General features: G+C 34.5%; 1 protein-coding gene across 4 annotated transcripts in view; it reads left to right on the forward strand.

Annotated features, from left to right (window-relative positions):
- The window catches only part of Ipo11 (importin 11), a 207,934-nt gene that overhangs the window by 157,318 nt on the left and 33,143 nt on the right, over nucleotides 1-17,473 (forward strand). The window contains exon 28 of one of the 4 annotated variants that reach the window (XM_026402553.2): nucleotides 3,805-3,961. The exons of the other annotated variants lie outside the window; for them this stretch is intronic. Within the exon in view, the coding sequence (XP_026258338.1) occupies nucleotides 3,805-3,865 (61 nt within the window). The 3' untranslated portion in view covers nucleotides 3,866-3,961. Of the gene's footprint in view, nucleotides 1-3,804; nucleotides 3,962-17,473 lie in introns of those variants that run through there. 4 annotated transcript variants of the gene reach the window in all.

Here is a 17,473-nt window from a genome sequence, read left to right on the forward strand (position 1 = left end):
CCTTTAATATAATTATCTAAAAATTACATGTGGTATATATTACATATTTTTATGTAAATATATATATATATATATATATATATATATATACACACACACACATACACATACATACACACACACACAAAGATCTGAGTGTTTTTTGTCTGCTTTGGAAACTTCTGTAGTAGAAGATGGAATTATTATTCTGATCTTAGTGTTTTGTGGTTTTCCTCCTTTACATTTTATTTTTATTTTAATGGACCTTTTCTCTGATATTTTCCCTCTTCAAGGTATGTGATGCAATTAAAAATCCATGGACAATGCTTTCTTTATTCTACTTTGTATTTTACTGAAAATACTAAACAAAATGGACTTGAGAAACGTAGCCCCTGCCTCTAATTCATATCTTTTCTGTTACTGGTTGTGTTGTTTTCATTTTTCTTTTTGGGGAGAGTATGGCGGGGGTGGGGGGGCGGGGAGAGTGGTACTCGGAATTGAATCCTGGGATACTGTCTCACTAATCTACATCCCCAGCCCTTTTTAATTTTTTTATTTTTATTTTGAGACAAGGTCTTGATAAATGATAATCCTCTTGCTTCGTCCTCTTGAGTAAATGGTATTACAGGTGTTTATGAGTAAATGGTATTACAGGTGTTTACTGCTGCATCCAGTGTTTTATAGTTTCTTTGTTAATAAAATAGCAGTAACAATAGCCAGCCACAAAGATAGTTGTGAGAATTGTAAATGATTTTGATTAAGATCTGTCATCCAGTATGTATCTCTGATTTTTTTGTAGTTACAGAAAGGTAGATCCCTGGGTATTGTATCAAATATTTAATATGAAAATAACTCATTATCTAAAGATTTAAATATCTGGTTGTGAAATGAAGCTGTTTTAATATCAAGAGAGCTACACTGATATTTTAAGTGTACTGTGACAGTATTTTGTTTTGTTTTTTCTGCTATTGTGCATGCTAATCAAAGGATCTCCCACTAAACTACACCCCCATCTTGAAGAATATTAGTAATATTCATAAAAGTCAGAATTAGAAAACCTAAACAACCAGCTTTTTTAAAAATTTATAATTAAATCATATGTAAGCAATTTCTATTCAGTTCTGTAAATATATACTTTTTTTTTTAATGGTACTAGAGATTGACTTCAGGGGTGCTCTATCACTGAGCTACATATATATATCCCCAGTCTTATTTCGATCTTTATTTTGAGACAGAATCTTGCTAAGTTGCCCAGTCTTGCCTTGAACTTGAGAGACTCCTGACTCAGCCTTCAGAGTAGTTGGGAATATAAGCGTGCAGCACTGCACCCTGCTCAGGGGTATAAATCTTAACCTTAGAAGTTACATTAGAGACAGATTTATTTTGTTCTAAAAGATTCATACTAATTTAGATATATGTAAGGTGAAGTCCTTCACTCTTTCACACTGTGTCTTGTCTTGTGAATATAACCTATGTCAGTAATTTGGTATCCCTCTTGGAACCCATTGCATATGCCTTAATATATTAAGGTACTAATTGGCAGAGTGTTTTTTTGCACACAAAAATGTTTTGAAAAATTAGAAAAAGAGCACAGATATAATGTAACAGCATTCGTACTCACTATTCTAAATTTTTGGTTTTACCTGTTGATTTTAAAGGATTAGGGCATAAAATTGAAATCTTCAGTATGCTGAATATTAAAAAATGTGTGCATGTATAACGAATTGAAACAAATAAATAAAAAGTATAAAAATATTTTACATATTTAAAAAAAATTCTAAGAATCATTACCTCATTTACTTCTTACTTCAACTTGTTTTTTCCACTAATTATCTGTTGTTGATAGCTAGAGCCTATTGATATTTAGAATCTGAATATCTAAAGTTTGGCAAATCACCCCTTTTTAAAAAAATTCTTATTTTTAAATTATGGGAGGATTTTACGTGTATACATTAGAAAAACTCTAAATGCATTCTGAAAAATAAGTTCCTGAGATTTCCTTTCAACAATACTTTTGAAACACAGATAAAATTACTTCCTGTCTCTCAATTTCCTGTATCCATGGCAACCTCTGTTTTACACACTGACTGTAGAGGAACCAATGTTAAGAGTGGTGTTTCCTGAGCAAACTGTGACTTTTTAAAAAAAGTGGAGGGCTGGAGGTCAGCAATGGCACAGAAAGAAATGGAGTTTAGAAATGTCGCTCTTCAGATTTAAAAAGAACCGTTACTTGACTCAGCTGAGTGTTAATAACGTGAATTTCCTGTTCTTGGTAAGATTTACTTAAATATAAATATTTTTATTTAAATATAAATATTTATTTATTTAAATATAGCCTTTAGCTGAATGAAAGATAATTTAGTTTGTGAAAAATTGTACTTTAAAGAGCTTGTTCTATAATGTATTTTCATTATAATTTATTTGCTGTTGGACTTTAAATTTGATAAAGGGACACGTATTCAAGACTGTCTTCTCTACATCATTTGTCACCTTTGTTAGGATCAGTTGTAATATTTTACATTAACTCAGCAAACATTTTACAGTTCATTAAACTTGAATTATCATTTTGTCAAAAAGTAGGTTAATGGCTTGGAGGTGTTAATTATTCTAGAACATATTCTAAACATTTATGATTTTACACTGTCACCCATAATAAGGTATGATATATTGGTGGTTGATCCTAATTAAAGTAGAGTACAAAAGTTTTAGTATTACAAAACTTTTATTTTAAGAACTCTGATGATTTACAGTTTCACCTTCTCTTTTTATAACCAATTCTGATATGAACAGAAAAATCAAGAACAGGGCTATGTGTGGATTACAGTTTTCTCTGCCTTGCCCACAACTATTTCTGCTTGTTACCTGTTATCTTGTATTATTATTTTGTAAAGAGATACTTGGATGTTCATCTGTTTGTCGGCTCTGCATTGGGAGACAAATAAACTGCCGTAACTTAGGCCTTTCAAGTATTCCTAAGAATTTTCCTGAAAGTACAGCTTTTCTGTATCTGACTGGAAATAATATATCTCATATAAGAGAAAGTGAGTTAACAGGACTTCATTCTCTTGTAGCATTGTATTTGGATAATTCTAGCATTCTGTATGTGTATCCAAAAGCCTTTGTTCAATTGGGAAGTCTTTGTTTTCTATATCTAAATAATAATTTAATAAAACACTTAGATCCAGGAATATTTAAGGGACTTTCAAATCTTCGTAGTTTACATTTACAGTCTAATCAAGTATCTTTTGTTCCTAGAGGAGTGTTTAATGATCTTATTTCAGTTCAGTATTTAAATCTACAGAGGAATCACCTCACTGTCCTCGGGAGTGCTACCTTTGTTGGGATGGCTGCTCTGCGGACACTTCACTTATCAAACAATAAAATAGTGAGGATATCAGATTCAGGCTTTCAACATCTTGGAAACCTTGATTGTTTATATCTAGAAAATAATAATTTAACTAAAGTACCATCAAATGCTTTTGAAATACTTAAGAGTCTTAAAAGACTTTCTTTGACTCATAACCCCATTGAAGCAATACACCCCTTTGCATTTAAAGGACTTATCAACTTGGAGTATCTCCTCCTGAAAAATTCAAGCATTAAAAATGTTGCTAGGGATGGGTTTAATGGAATTAATAATTCTTAAATATTTGATCTTAAGTCATAATTATTTACAAAATTTAAATTCTGGCACATTTAGCTTGTTAAAGAATTTAATTTATCTTAAGTTAGATAGAAACAGATTAATCAGCATTGATAATGATACATTTGAAAACATGGGAGCGTCTTTGAAGATCCTTAATCTGTCATTTAATAATCTTACAGACATACATCCAAAGGTCTTTATGCCATTGTCTTCACTGACTCATCTTCAGGCAAATTCTAATCCTTGGGAATGTAACTGCACACTTTTGGGCCTTCGAGACTGGCTAGCATCTTCCTCCATTACCCTAAACATCTATTGTCAGAATCCCCCATCCATGCGGGGCAGAGCATTGCGTTACATTAAATGGATTGACATTACAAATTGCATTCCGTCTTCAACAAATGTATCCAGACTTTGGGCTGTAAAACCTCTTCATGTTCATCACAAGACCACTGCATTAATGATGGCCTGGCATAAAGTATCCACAAATGGGAAACATTTGGAAAACATTGAGACTGAGAGCGTTACTTTCTGGGAACGAATTCGTACTTCACCTGGCAATAGATTTTTTCAAGAAAATACCTTTGCTAATCCTTTAGAAACCACTGCAGTGCTGCCTGTGCAAATACAACTTACTTCTTCTGTTAACTTGAACTTGGAACAAAACAGTGCTCTACGGATTGATACTGCTTCAGTGTCAGGAAAGACATCTCTAATTTGTACCCAAGAAGTTGAGAAGTTGAATGAGGCTTTTGACATTCTGCTAACTTTTTTTATCTTAGCTTGTGTTTTAATCATTTTTTTGATCTACAAAGTTGTTCAATTTAAACAAAAACTAAAGGCACCAGAAAACTCAGAGGAAAATAGACTTGAATATTATAGCTTTTATCAGTCAGCAAGGTATAATGTAAGTGCCTCAGTTTATAATACCTCCCCCAATTCTCCAGAAAGCCCTGCTTTAGAGCAGATTCAACTTCATAAACAAATTGTTCCTGAAAGTGAGGCACAGGTCATTCTCTTTGAACATTCTTCTTTATAACTCAGCTAAATTTTGGCTATAAGAAAATGACAGTGTCACATGGACATTAATAAAACTGAACTCTGGGGGCTGGGATTGTGGCTCAGTGGTAGAGCGCTCGCCTAGCACATGCGAGGCCCTGGGTTTGATCCTCAGCACCACATAAAAATTAAATAAAATAAAGATATTGTGTCCAACTACAACTAAGAATAATTATTAAAAAAAAGAAAATTAAAAAGTAAAACCGAACTCTTTATAGAATTATATGCTTTCTTTGGAAATATCATGAATTATATGAGTTTAGTGTTATTAAAATATGATTTTAATCATTGTGAATAGTGTATTTATTTAGCAGATATTTTCTTTGATAGATACTGTACAAAGTAATGTTAGTAGCTGACATTTCCGTGCACCAAGCACTATGTTAACTACTTCACATACTGTGTTTATGCTATAAATAATCTTAGAAGGTTATACTGTCCATATTGCAGGTAAGGAAACAATAGGCAGAGAGAGTTTAAGTAATTGTTCCAGGCTTTCACAGTTTGTGATACTCTTTAGGTCTGACTATAGCTGATGTTTTTAATTTCATACTATATTGCTACGTAGGTGCTAGGATTATAATTATGAAAAAAACAACATGTTTTCTATTCCTGGTAGAGCTTGAAATCTAGAGAATGTGCATAGTGGTCTGGGGTGGTGACTCAGTGGTAGAGCACCTGCCTAGCATATGTGAGGCACTGGACTCGATTCTCAGCACCACTTATAAATAAATAAAATAAAAGTCTATTGACAATTTAAAAAGCTATTTTTTAAAAAAAAAAGGAAATGTGCATAGTTATTGTATAATATGGTAAGTATTGTACTTGAAGAATGTTATTAGATTTAATATGTGAAGATTAGAGATGGCTTTTTGAAAAAAGCATCAACAAAACTGGATCATGAGCTAGATGCAGTGTCACACACCTGTAATCCCAGTGGCTTGGGAGGCTGAGACAGAGGGAATGCAAGGTCAAAGCCAGCCTCAGCAAAAGTGAGGCGCCAAATAAAATACAAAATAGGGCTGGAGATGTGGCTCAGTGGTCAAGTTCCCCAAGTTCAATCTCTGGTACCAAAACAAACAAAAAAACTCCCAAAAAACTGGATCATGAAGAATAAATAGAAATTAGGTGAGTAAAGAAAGCTAAATAACACTGGGTCTGAAGTAAAGAAAGAGGAAGAATGGTGATTTTAAGGAACTAAAATTCAATACAGTTAGAGTTGAATGAATGGAGGATAAGATCTGTGGGGGAGAGAGGTCAAATGATACAGGCTATTTTAATATTTTATTCTGAGGTCAACTGGGAGCCATTGAGCATTTTAAACAGTGAAGACAGAATCTAAATCATTAATCCGGGGTGAAGGTGCTGGAGGCCTAGATCAATATAGTGGCAGCAAGGATGGATAGATAGATGGAGAACTTTGGATGTGAAATAATCTGCCTTGGCAATTATTGAGGAGTGGTGGATGAGGGAAAAGCCAAAGCTGTTAGACATTTGGCTTAGGCTATTTTTTGCTGCTTTCACTGAGCTAAGGAAACAAGGGCAATGAAGATACAGGTGCAACAAGATCATTAGTTGAGTTTTAGATAGATTAGGTTCATATTAAATGGCTAAGTGGAAATATCTAGCAAGCAGAAGTTCAGGATATAGGTATATTTGGTAAACGCTAGTAGTGCCATCATCCAGTATACTGAAAGGAAATGATACATGCTTTACAGTAACCACAACCGCTTAGACCATGATTTTGAGAGACAGGTAAGTGGGGAAAAATAAGGCTTTGTAGAAGATAATAAAGAGTTCCCAGGAACATTAGCCCCAATTGAGAATCTTTAATGTAGATGGTAATTGAAGTCATTCACTTAATGTAATCTTTTTCTCTGTTAGCATAATTTATACTTATATAGTACTCTGTGGTATGTTAAGCATATAGTAAGTGCCCACATTTACTAATAGTGATCTGAATGACAAATAGGCATTTATAAAATTTCTTCTTAAGCATATCTTAAATGATTGTTGTTCTTCTTTTGTCCAACTTTTATTTTTTGTTATTAAAAGTTAATACCATTCATATGAAATCAGACTGAATCTAGAAGTGCCTAAACTAAGTGATGATTTTAGTTTATATTGTGAAATGGAAATAATTATAAGAAGGTGGGTGTTTTGTTGTCCACTGTACCTGAAGACATTGGCTCTCAACATAACCCTTACGCCTTGTTAAAGCACAGTTTACTACTTGCCGCATCCTGGCCCCTTCCAGAGTTCCTGTTTTGGTAGGTGTAGAGTGGGCATGTGAGATTGCAATTTAACAAGTTGTTTGATGTTGCTAGTCTGAGGACCAGTTGTTGAGAGCCACTACATTAAGATATTCAGAGAAAAACAGAAGCTGAGCGATGGTTTTCAGGTGCATTAGAAATTGGAAACACTGACCATCTCTGACTCCAGAATATTTTCAAAACATTGTTATGCTGTTCTCTCCCTAATTTACAGCTTTGCCCTTATTTGTAATTTCAGCAGAAAATGTAAATTTATTTTAAATCTTTTTTTGTTTGTTTCTTTGTAAAAGAAAGTGATTCTTTATTTCAGCTTAAAAACTATTTTTTAATGATATATTTCTTTTCTTTGTTATATTCTCCCAGCTTCTACAATTCCAATTTTTTTCTCCATTACTAGTGATAGAAGCCAGGGTGCAATACCACTGAACTACATCCCAAGCCCTGTTTACTTTTTATTGAGACAGGGTCTCACTAAGTTGCTGAGGCTGGCATTGAATTTGCAATCCTCCTGTCTCTGTCTCCTGAGTTGCTGGGATTACAGGTGTGTACCACTGCACCTAACTTATTTTTTATTTAGTTACTAAAAGTAATGTTTATTGGGAACAAATTCAAATAATACCAAAGCAGAAAAAGTGAAAGGTAAAAACCCTCTCCATGCCCCCCCCCATTCCTTATTACTTAAATCATATCCTCTTATTAAAGATGTTCAGGAACAACATAGCTGGCTATTTGAAGTCAGGGAAAATCCATATAACAAAGTATTTATCTTGATCTTAAAATTTCCAAATTAAAGAGAGTTATTCAGTAAATTTATCCATTTTTGGTTTTTATATATAGCATTTAATTTAGACTAAGCTAAAAAACTGTAATTGTATTAATAGTAATTTATATGTGGAGCTGTAATTATACCCAGTGATATTCATTCAATGTTCATTTCAGATTTTGACAGCACGTAATCTCTTTCTAAAATAGTAGCTAGTTCACATTTTACCATTGTTTGATATTTTCAGTTTAAAAATTGAAGAGGTAGTTGAAGTTTTTTGTGTAATTTTTGTGTTATGATTTCTGTATTTTACTGCTTCAAGATTAGCAGCTATGCCAGGTTTGGTGGCACATGCCTGTAATCCAAGCGATTCAAGAGGCTGAAGCAAAAGAATTGCAAGTCCAAAGTCAGCCTTAGCACTTTAGTGAGTACCTGTCTCCAAATAAAAAGGGCTGGGGGTGTGGCTCAATGGTTGAGTGTCCTTGGATTCAATCCCTGGTACCAAAAAAAAAAAAAAAAAAAGCTCCAAATAAGAATCTAAATTAATATAGCTATAGAAGCTTACCCTTCTTGGCTGGTGTGGTGGTCCATGTCTGTAATCCCAGTGACTAGGGAGCCTGAGGCAGGAGAATAGCAAGTTTGATCCCAGCCTTGGCAACTTGGCAGGAGACCCTGTCTCAAAGTAAAAGGGCTGGGGCAATAGCTCAGTAGTAGAGCACTGCTGGATTCAACCCCTGTTCTGGGAGGAATGTAGGCAAAAAAGCTTACTCCTCTTTAGATTTCTGTATTTCTCTACCATTTATTACAAGTTCTTATCTCTACCACCTATTGACGTTTATTTAAATTAGAGCTTCCAGGAATATACAGGCTGTAATTTCAAGTGATTTTATTTCAGTCTGGGGCACAATTACATATGCCTGTAATCCCAGCAGATCAGGGGGCTGAGGCAGGAGGATCTCTAGTTCTAGGCCAGCTTCAGCAACTTAGAAAATGTAAAAATGTCTCAAAAGTAAAAATGGGCTGAGGATCTGGCTCAATGGTTGTGTAATTTTTGGTTGTGTAATTTGCACCCCTGGGTTCATCCCCGGTACCAAGTAAATAAATAAACAAACAAAATATTGTGTTTCAGAAGGATTTTTAAAAATACAGAATACATTTTTCCCATTGATTATTTCAGGTAAAAATTTCAGGCCGTCTTTTTCCCATGTAACAAATGACAAGGATAGAACTCACTGCCATTTATTTACAGCACAAATTAAAATGTATGTAGTAACATAATTTTGTGTGGAATTTCAAAAAACCATCTTTTACTTCTGGAGTAACTGGGAACTTGTAACATCTTCCTATCAGAACCATTTGGCAATAATTGTTGGTGAGGGCTTCAGTGGTGTGAGATAGGAACTTCAATAGGAATGACCAAGAAATAGAAGATAATCACAGGTGATGGAGGGAAACAAGACCAGGGTATCTCATGGTCTTCTGATTGCCAGTGTTTTGATAGCTGAAGACTAGGTGGAGGAGAGAGGTAAGGGGAGACACTGTGAGAAAGTGAGGAAATTGTGTAGAATTTACAGGGAAAGAGATTGTATGTGTACCTCTTTGTTGTACCTAACTTTTCACTCAAGAGTTCTGAACTTTCTTATTTATATTTAAAGTTTCAAGTTACTTGATGATTAATACTGCCTTATAGCCATCTGTGTCTTTTAAATCTATAATTGATTTTTATTCTTTTTCCTGTTGCCCTATATTTTTAGTTTGGGGGAATCCTCCCAGTACTAGAAGAAGTAGTAATAGAATAGAGAAATAACTTTTTAACTTCTATAAGTCCCATATAGAAACAGATACACCTGTGTAGCTACCACTCAAGTCAAGAGATAAACATTCAACATAACATAGAAGTAGATATTTCTTGAGCTTATGAGTTACATATATAAACTTCTAAATACTTAAGTTTTGAAATAAAGGTGGACCAACATGTGAGTAGGAAGGACATTTTTACCCAACCACACAGCAACAAATAACAGGAAGATCTTTTATATGTCTTTATTATGCAAATATGGGAGAAGAAAACCTAGGGGGCCTTTTTTCTTAGGGGGTGAGGTGGAGACCAGCAATTGAACTAAAGAACCACTTAGCCATTGAACCACATCCCCCCATCCCCATTTTGAGACAGGGTCTCACTAAATTGCTTAGTGCCTCACCACTTGGCTGAGGCTGGCTTTCAGTAAACATGTTGAGCCACTGGGATTATAGGCCTGTGCTACCACACTGGGCCTTAAGGGACTTTTGAGCTGCTGAAAAGTAACTTTGGGACTCCCTACCAAGTTATTCCTTCACGTACTTTCCCATGTTCTATTTGGACCTTGTTACAAGGATCCAGCTCCTTTACTTACCTCTGTCACTGAATATAGACCATACATATGAACTTGTGATGTACTCCTTCGCTAAGAGGAAGCAGAGTGAGGTATGTACAGTAAAACAGAAGACTGTTCTGCTTGCCATTAGACTTTATACCCATCTCCGACTGATCAGTTACTTTTTTTTTCTCTCAAGAGATCCATTTCATTTCCTCCCCATCTGTACATTTATTTTGCAAATGATATCTTTTTACATTCAGTAACAATAGGATCATTCAAAGTGTCAAAAATTTTCTCAATTTCAAATACATTTTATATTAAAACGTTTATCATCATTTTTCAAAAAAATCAAATACATTTCAAAACATTTAACAACCATAATTAGAGGGTTTTACCATCCTACATTAATACTGACCAAGAATGTCTCCACGAAGGTTCTGCGGTTGATCCATTTCATTTCTTATAAAAATATTTGTCTTTTTCTGTTACTGGATGTACCTATGCAGAAATATGAATCACTTTTCTCAAATTATTATCTAGTTCCTTAATGACTTCACAGTTATGAAAACAATAGCAACAAGGTGATGTGTCTACATTTTTCCTATTACACTATTTTGAGCATAATATTTTTTGCTTTTTTTTTTAAAGAGAGAGAGGAGAGAGAGAGAGAGAGAGAATTTTTTTTTTTAATATTTATTTTTTAGTTCTCGGCAGACACAACATCTTTGTTGGTATGTGGTGCTGAGGATCGAACCCGGGCTGCACGCATGCCAGGCGAGCGCGCTACCGCTTGAGCCACATCCCCAGCCCTATTTTTTGCTTTTTTAAAGTGCCTCTATTTCTGGTCACCACTTAGCTGGAGCTGGTAGGCTTGTGTGGCTACACAAGGTGAAAAGGCTTGTAGGTTAATAGAGAAATAGTTTTGGTGACGGCCGTGTGAATGAGAGGAATATATAGGTGTACCTGCTGCTAACCTAGATGTTCCTTGCTTCATCTCTTCTGACTGGTTTAAGGTATCATGTGATACAGTAGAGGATTCTATATTTTAGTAGGAAATGCTTTTCTTGCCTGAATAACGTGGGGACATCATATACATGTTGTCTTAAGTTTTACCCCTGTCGGTTCCATTACCTTCTCTGCCTATTGAGTTTCCAGTACATGTACATCAGCCCTAGCCTGTTCTTAGTTTGGGCCAGTGTCTTTGGAAAAACTGTTGCTTTTTGCTAGGTACTTTCTATGATATTTTTTTTTCCTAGCTTAATACCTAAGTTCGCATTTTCTTTGAGGCACTGAAGAGCAAACCTTTTTTATGGTCTAATTTTGTTTTATTATGGCTTTCAAAACCCCTATTCTTAATTAACCTAATAATAAATCTCTTATTTCGTGTTATTAGATAAAATTTTGTATCTCTGAAAGCCTCCTTAGACAACATCTAGAATCAGGACCATACCCACATATAGTTTTGTTTTTATTGTAAATACAACTAACAAGGTAAATTCAGGCAGTAGAATTCTCAGTAGATGGAAAGCCCCTGTGAAAGCCTGGAAGCAGAAAGTGTATGTGGAAAAGAGCTGGCAAAGCTGAGTAGCATTGAGGTTAGACAAGGTCAGAGAGAGCTTAGCAGGAGCCAGATCAGGCAGGAATGACTAAACTACCCTTAGAGGTTTTGATTTTAAAATGTAAGGAAAAGCTGGAGCCGGGGTTGTGCCTCAGTGGTAGAGCGCTCACCTAGTATGCATAAGGCCCTGGGTTTCATCATCAGCACCACATATAGATAAGTAAGTAATAAGATAAAGGTATTGTTTCCATCCACAACTAAAAAATATATATTTAAAAAAATGTAAGGGAAAGTTATTGAAGGCAAGAGAAAGATGTATTCAGATTTCACAGAAAAGCTCTGCGGTCTACTCTCTAGAGAGTGTTTTAGAGGAAGCCATGAGTGGAAGGTTCTCTATTTGGAAGTTATGTAGGAGTTCAGACCTAAGACTGAATTGGCTTGTTACAACAGTGATAGTAGTAGGAATATGGAAAAATAGAAACAAACAAAAAAATTTTCAGTGGTCAATTTGGCAGAATTTGATGATGAATCGAATTTTGGGTGAATGAGAAGAAAAAACTGAATTTCAGGTTTTGGGCTTGATTGCCTAGGTCATTAGGGATGTTCATTGCTCAGATAAGGAAAGTTGAAAGGGGGGCCTGGTTTGATTTTCTGTTTGGTTTTTGTTGGGGAGGCACTCGTAGTTTGGTGTTGGAGATCTTGAGTTTGAGAGATTTGTGAGATACCAATAGTGGATGAGAGAGCATACAGATGTACTTGGGGTTCCAGACCGCAGAGAAACAGTATCGAATGTGCTTGCAGTATATAGGAGGAATTTGCCAGAAAACTTCTAAAAGGCAGGTCTAACTACAAGATGATCACCCATTTTCCCTATTAGAAAATTAATAAGCTTTTGGAGCAAATTTCTGTTATATGAAGTTATTACCTTAATTTCACAATTTTTAAATAATGTAAAATATTACTTTAGAGAGATATTTATCTTATCATTATATTCAAAAGCTTCTTACCAATTTTTTTAAACTTTAAAACTATTGTCTCCTGCTTAAACTTTTAGACTTTTTTTTAAAACTTTAAAGCTGTCATCTTTTGCTTCATTGATGAGTAGTTTCTTGCCAGTTGTTGATATCAGTGTCTTCATATTTGTCCAAGTCCCATAATTATGTACTGTTTTGTATAGCACATTGCCCTCATTTTGGTCTGAGCTATGTGACATATAGGACTTCTCAGTAATTCATTCCCAAACTGCAAGCACCTTTTCATATACCTTTAGTAATAGAATAGTTGACTATTTTAGTTTGTCCTGAAAGTATATCTTTGTGATTATCTTGTAATTATTTATTGTATAGCTTGTATTTGACAATCTACAACATTTATGATGCACGCACAGACACATTCTTTAATATAAAAAATCCAGGTAATTGCAGGAATAGTTGACCTAAGTTTGTTAATATGCTTTTCCATGTTCATGCAGAGAAACACTGTGTAGAAAGAATGTATGTTTCCATTTAGGTAATAGGTAACAAGAGTATTTGTAGTCTAGGTCCTGGAAAATATCTAAAGGGGGGGGCCTAATTTTAATGTAAATGTTAACCATTTTTTATAGTCTCTGAGGCCATAGAAATTCTGCAGTAAGACTCATAAATCAGGATAAATCTTTGACTCTTTCAGTAAACTGCTGTTCTTTGCTTAATCCTATTGAGTGATAAAAGCAGAGACACACAGTTAAGAGACTACTTTATTTGGTTGTAACTTTTAGTGCCCCCAAACTTGCTTATTTTCTTAAATTACCCTAATTTCATTAAACTTCTTATGTTTAAGATACAGTAGTGCAAAAACAACTTCAAGTATTAATTATGTATGATTTGTAATTAGTATAATAATGGTCATGTTAGGTCAAAGAAAATTCTAATGTGATTTTTTTCCTTTCTTGGGCCTGCTACTATGAAAACCTGTTCCATTATCAGTTTTAGCTTGCAAAACTTCTTAAAAATTCATTGAAATTTTTGTTTGTGTTTCTGCCTACCTATTCTTCTCTCAGGACCATGGAGATAAAGACTTGATATAAATATATAAAACCATCACTTATACAGGAGAATTTAAGATCCATACCCTATTATGATGGGATAGTTATCTAAAAAATGGGAATATAAAATACTCAATAGAAAAATACTAATAAAAACTGGACAAATAGAAATTGGAAACCTGTTCACATTCAGTCTAATTTATTATTGAAGCTAACCAAATGAATGTTATAAGATTTCAATTAGTTGTGCCTTGGGAATTGAAAATTTTGTTTTGGCTTTGTGCAGACATTTAATTTTTGACCTGTAGTTTGAGTTCATAATGATACAAGAGAAGTAATTTTAACCCACTGTGGTTTTGTTATTTTTTTAAATCATCTGAGTAAATAGATTATTGATTATTACACTGTTTTCATAAGCAAGAAAAAAAATGCTCTGTTATTTCTGTATTTCACATACTGTAGCTATATATTTTATTATATACTCTGAAAATGCCTGAAAAGCCATAATTTTAAGAAATACTAAAATAAGATGTAAGAACTAATTTATTCATGTGCACCTGACTTGAAAAAAATGATGTGGAATTGGTTTAAATGATGTGAGGGTCATTCTCAAGCTTTTTGGGTGATTAAATTGTCTTTATTTACTGAGTATAACTTATCACATAATAGTTTGGTATCCAGGGGGAATTATCCAGGACCCCTGTGGATGTCAAAAACCGTGAATATATAAGGTTCAAGTTTCTTATGTAAAATAATATAGTATTTGCATATAATCTATACATATCCTTTCATATACTTTAAATCATTTTTTAGATTACTTTTAATACTTAGCATAATATAAATGCTATCTAAATGATCATTTTACTGTATTGTTTAAGAACATTAATAACACTAATAACAACACTAATAAATCTGTATATATTCAGTACAGGTGCAGTTTTTTTCCCCAATCGTTTGATTTATGGTTAGCTGAGTCCATAGATGTAGAACCTGCAGATAAAGAGGGCTAATTGTACTTGCAGAACAAAACAAGCAAATGTTTACAATGGCATGTGTTGTGTTGTAGCTGAGGGTATTGTCCATTGGTAGAATGCTTGTTTAGCAAGTGCAAGGTCCTGAGTTTAATCCCCAACCCTGTGGGTAAAACAAACAAACAAACAAACAAAAAATTACAGCAATAGTAACAAGGTCTGTGTTCTTTTTGTAGCATGTTTGTAATTCGTGTCTATGAGAATAATAATATATGAAACAAGTAAGAAAAGCCAAAGTGTGACAAGTAGGAAGAAAAGTTTCCCTTTGGTTTTTCTTTCCATTTTTCTGTCTTTTCTCCTTGATGTTCTTCCCTTGTAGTTTTAAAAATCATGTTCTTCCCTTGCAGTTTTTAAAATGAATGTTTCAAAAATAAATTTCTGACACACTCTTGGCTCAGGTCTAGTGTTATCAATTGTAATATCTGTTATCTACAACTTGCTATCCAGACTTGTAATTTAAAATTGAAGTAAAAATAAACTAAAAAAGAAAACAATAGGGCAGTTTTCAGGCTTTTGGAATCATTAATTGCCTTAATTATTATATACATAATTAACATTATTATACATAATGTTACCCTGTGTGGAGGGAAAATATCTGTATATCTATCTATATACATATGTATGTATACATACAACACATAGTCTCTGCTTCAAGTTATTCATAATTTTAGGTAGAGCAATCCTAAAAAATTAAAGGATGTTAGAAAAAAGTAGTATGAAAGATGTTACAAATTGCATGTCAAGTGAGTAGCACCAAGGTTTTGTATTATTGGAAATCCAAAGTCAAGAGTGCTCAATCATGTGATAGAGGGTTGGTGAAGGTGTTCCTGTACCCTCTGTCTAACAGGGTCACAGCGTGGGGATGCTGCAGCAGGGCCACACCAACTGGAAACCGGAACCATCAGGAATGTGAAGTGTTTTATTTATGATACTCATTATATGGATAACAGGGCATATATCAATCAATAAGAAAAGTACGTATTGCCTGAGATTGTAGGAAAATTCCCAGAATGAGACTAAGGATACAATTGAGACATGCCATGAAGTGCGTTTCAATATCTCTCAGGATACAAACGATAGTGTTATTCCTCAAACCTAAGCATCAAGAAATATTTATTCCATGGTTAACAATTTACACTAATCGCCCCCCCCCCAGTCCCATCCTGCAGCCATAGCCTGTACAACAGCCTAGCTACAGAAAAACAATTGTTGTGCCAACAGTGCAAGGACCACTGTATGTAGCTTATGGTGTCCCCCTCGAGGACAAGAGGCTAATAAAAATACATTCCCCCCCTCCTCCACCAACACACCCTCCTTTGCCTTACACAGAAATTTATGATGAAAATGGAAAACACATAGTTAATATCAATGACAAATGGGTTGAGGTGTAAACTCTGCCCTTTATAGTTAAAGATTACAAAGACATAAGAATTGGTGTTCTTTGACGGTGGATCAAGGAATCTCTGTAAGAAACCAGTTTAAATAGGTTATATGAAAAAAGGAAATTACCTTGGAAATTAAAAATAGAGTAATGTAAAATTAATATATATATTAGAGGCACTTCAGAGTAGTAGGCTTTTAAGTAATAGACTTTCACTATTTTGAGTGTGTTTTCCTGGGATTTTAGTTTAGAAGTAAGAAAGGTTACCAATAATCATAAGTTTGCTTTAAAGTTAATGAAATAATTATAGGTATGCTTTAAAGTTAGAAGTGAATAATAGGTCCAGAGACATGTAGTCTAGTTGCGTCGCCTAGCACCTAGTGATTGAGGTGAAAATGTAAAAGCTTAATCATGATTGGCTAAGGTTATAAAAAACATTTTGTACAATGTATCCATATCTTAGGTTATCAGTATATGTCCGAAAAGATTATAACTCTTGAAATCATGTAAATCAAAGAAGTTTCAGGCTTTAAAGCTATCTATTAACTGCCTGAAAAAAACACCTGTAAAAAGGTATGAAAATAGAGGTACTTCTAGGGGCAGCAGATTTTCTTCTGGAGGCTGCTGGTAACTTGCAACCTGTCGTCCCAACTCTTCTTCTTTTGCCAACACCACTCCTTCTTCAGGACCCCTGGACCCTCTCCCCCCACCAGGGCTGGACCCCGGCAGAGGGTGGTCAGTAAAGGTTTCATGAAGGACTTGTGGATGAAGGTGAAAGCAAGAGGAAGAAGAACATCATGGAGGAGGGAGAAAGGAGTAGTTTGATATGCTGAAATTAGGAACCCTGCCATTCAGCAGATAGAGACCTAACTACCTGAAACCAGCAAAAGGCAGATCAATGTACTACAGCTCTGGAAAGATGGGTTTACTAGAGCCTGCTAAGGCTCTTGATAGTCCTTGAAAGTTTTTAAGGAGGGAGAAATAATATTTAAGGGACCGGAATAGCAAGTACCCATTTGTTTCCTTGAAGCACTCAGGATAAAAAAAAAAAAAAAAAAAGTAGGATCCCATTTAACATTGTAAAATAAGAACTTTATTTAAAAATTGGTATTCCTAGATTTAAGGGAGCATCAGTCCTAATGCAGTCCATGAAAGATGAGTTAACTTGAAAGTTTCAAAGTCTTAGGTGATAGAATGAGTCAAGTCTCTCAAGGGGCCAGTGGTGGGAACAGGAAATAATGTTTGTCACTGCTTCTCTAGCAACGTGCAGGAGACAGAATGCTCTGACTTCAAAATTAGTTGAATGCCAGTTAACAAATCAGAAATGCCCTTGATGAGAAGTAATTAAGGTGCATATTTTTTGATGAGCGCTTTTTAAATTTGGGTGATTTGAAGATAATTAT

This window comes from Urocitellus parryii, chromosome 1 (assembly GCF_045843805.1).
Source record: "Urocitellus parryii isolate mUroPar1 chromosome 1, mUroPar1.hap1, whole genome shotgun sequence".
NCBI lineage: Eukaryota > Metazoa > Chordata > Mammalia > Rodentia > Sciuridae > Urocitellus > Urocitellus parryii.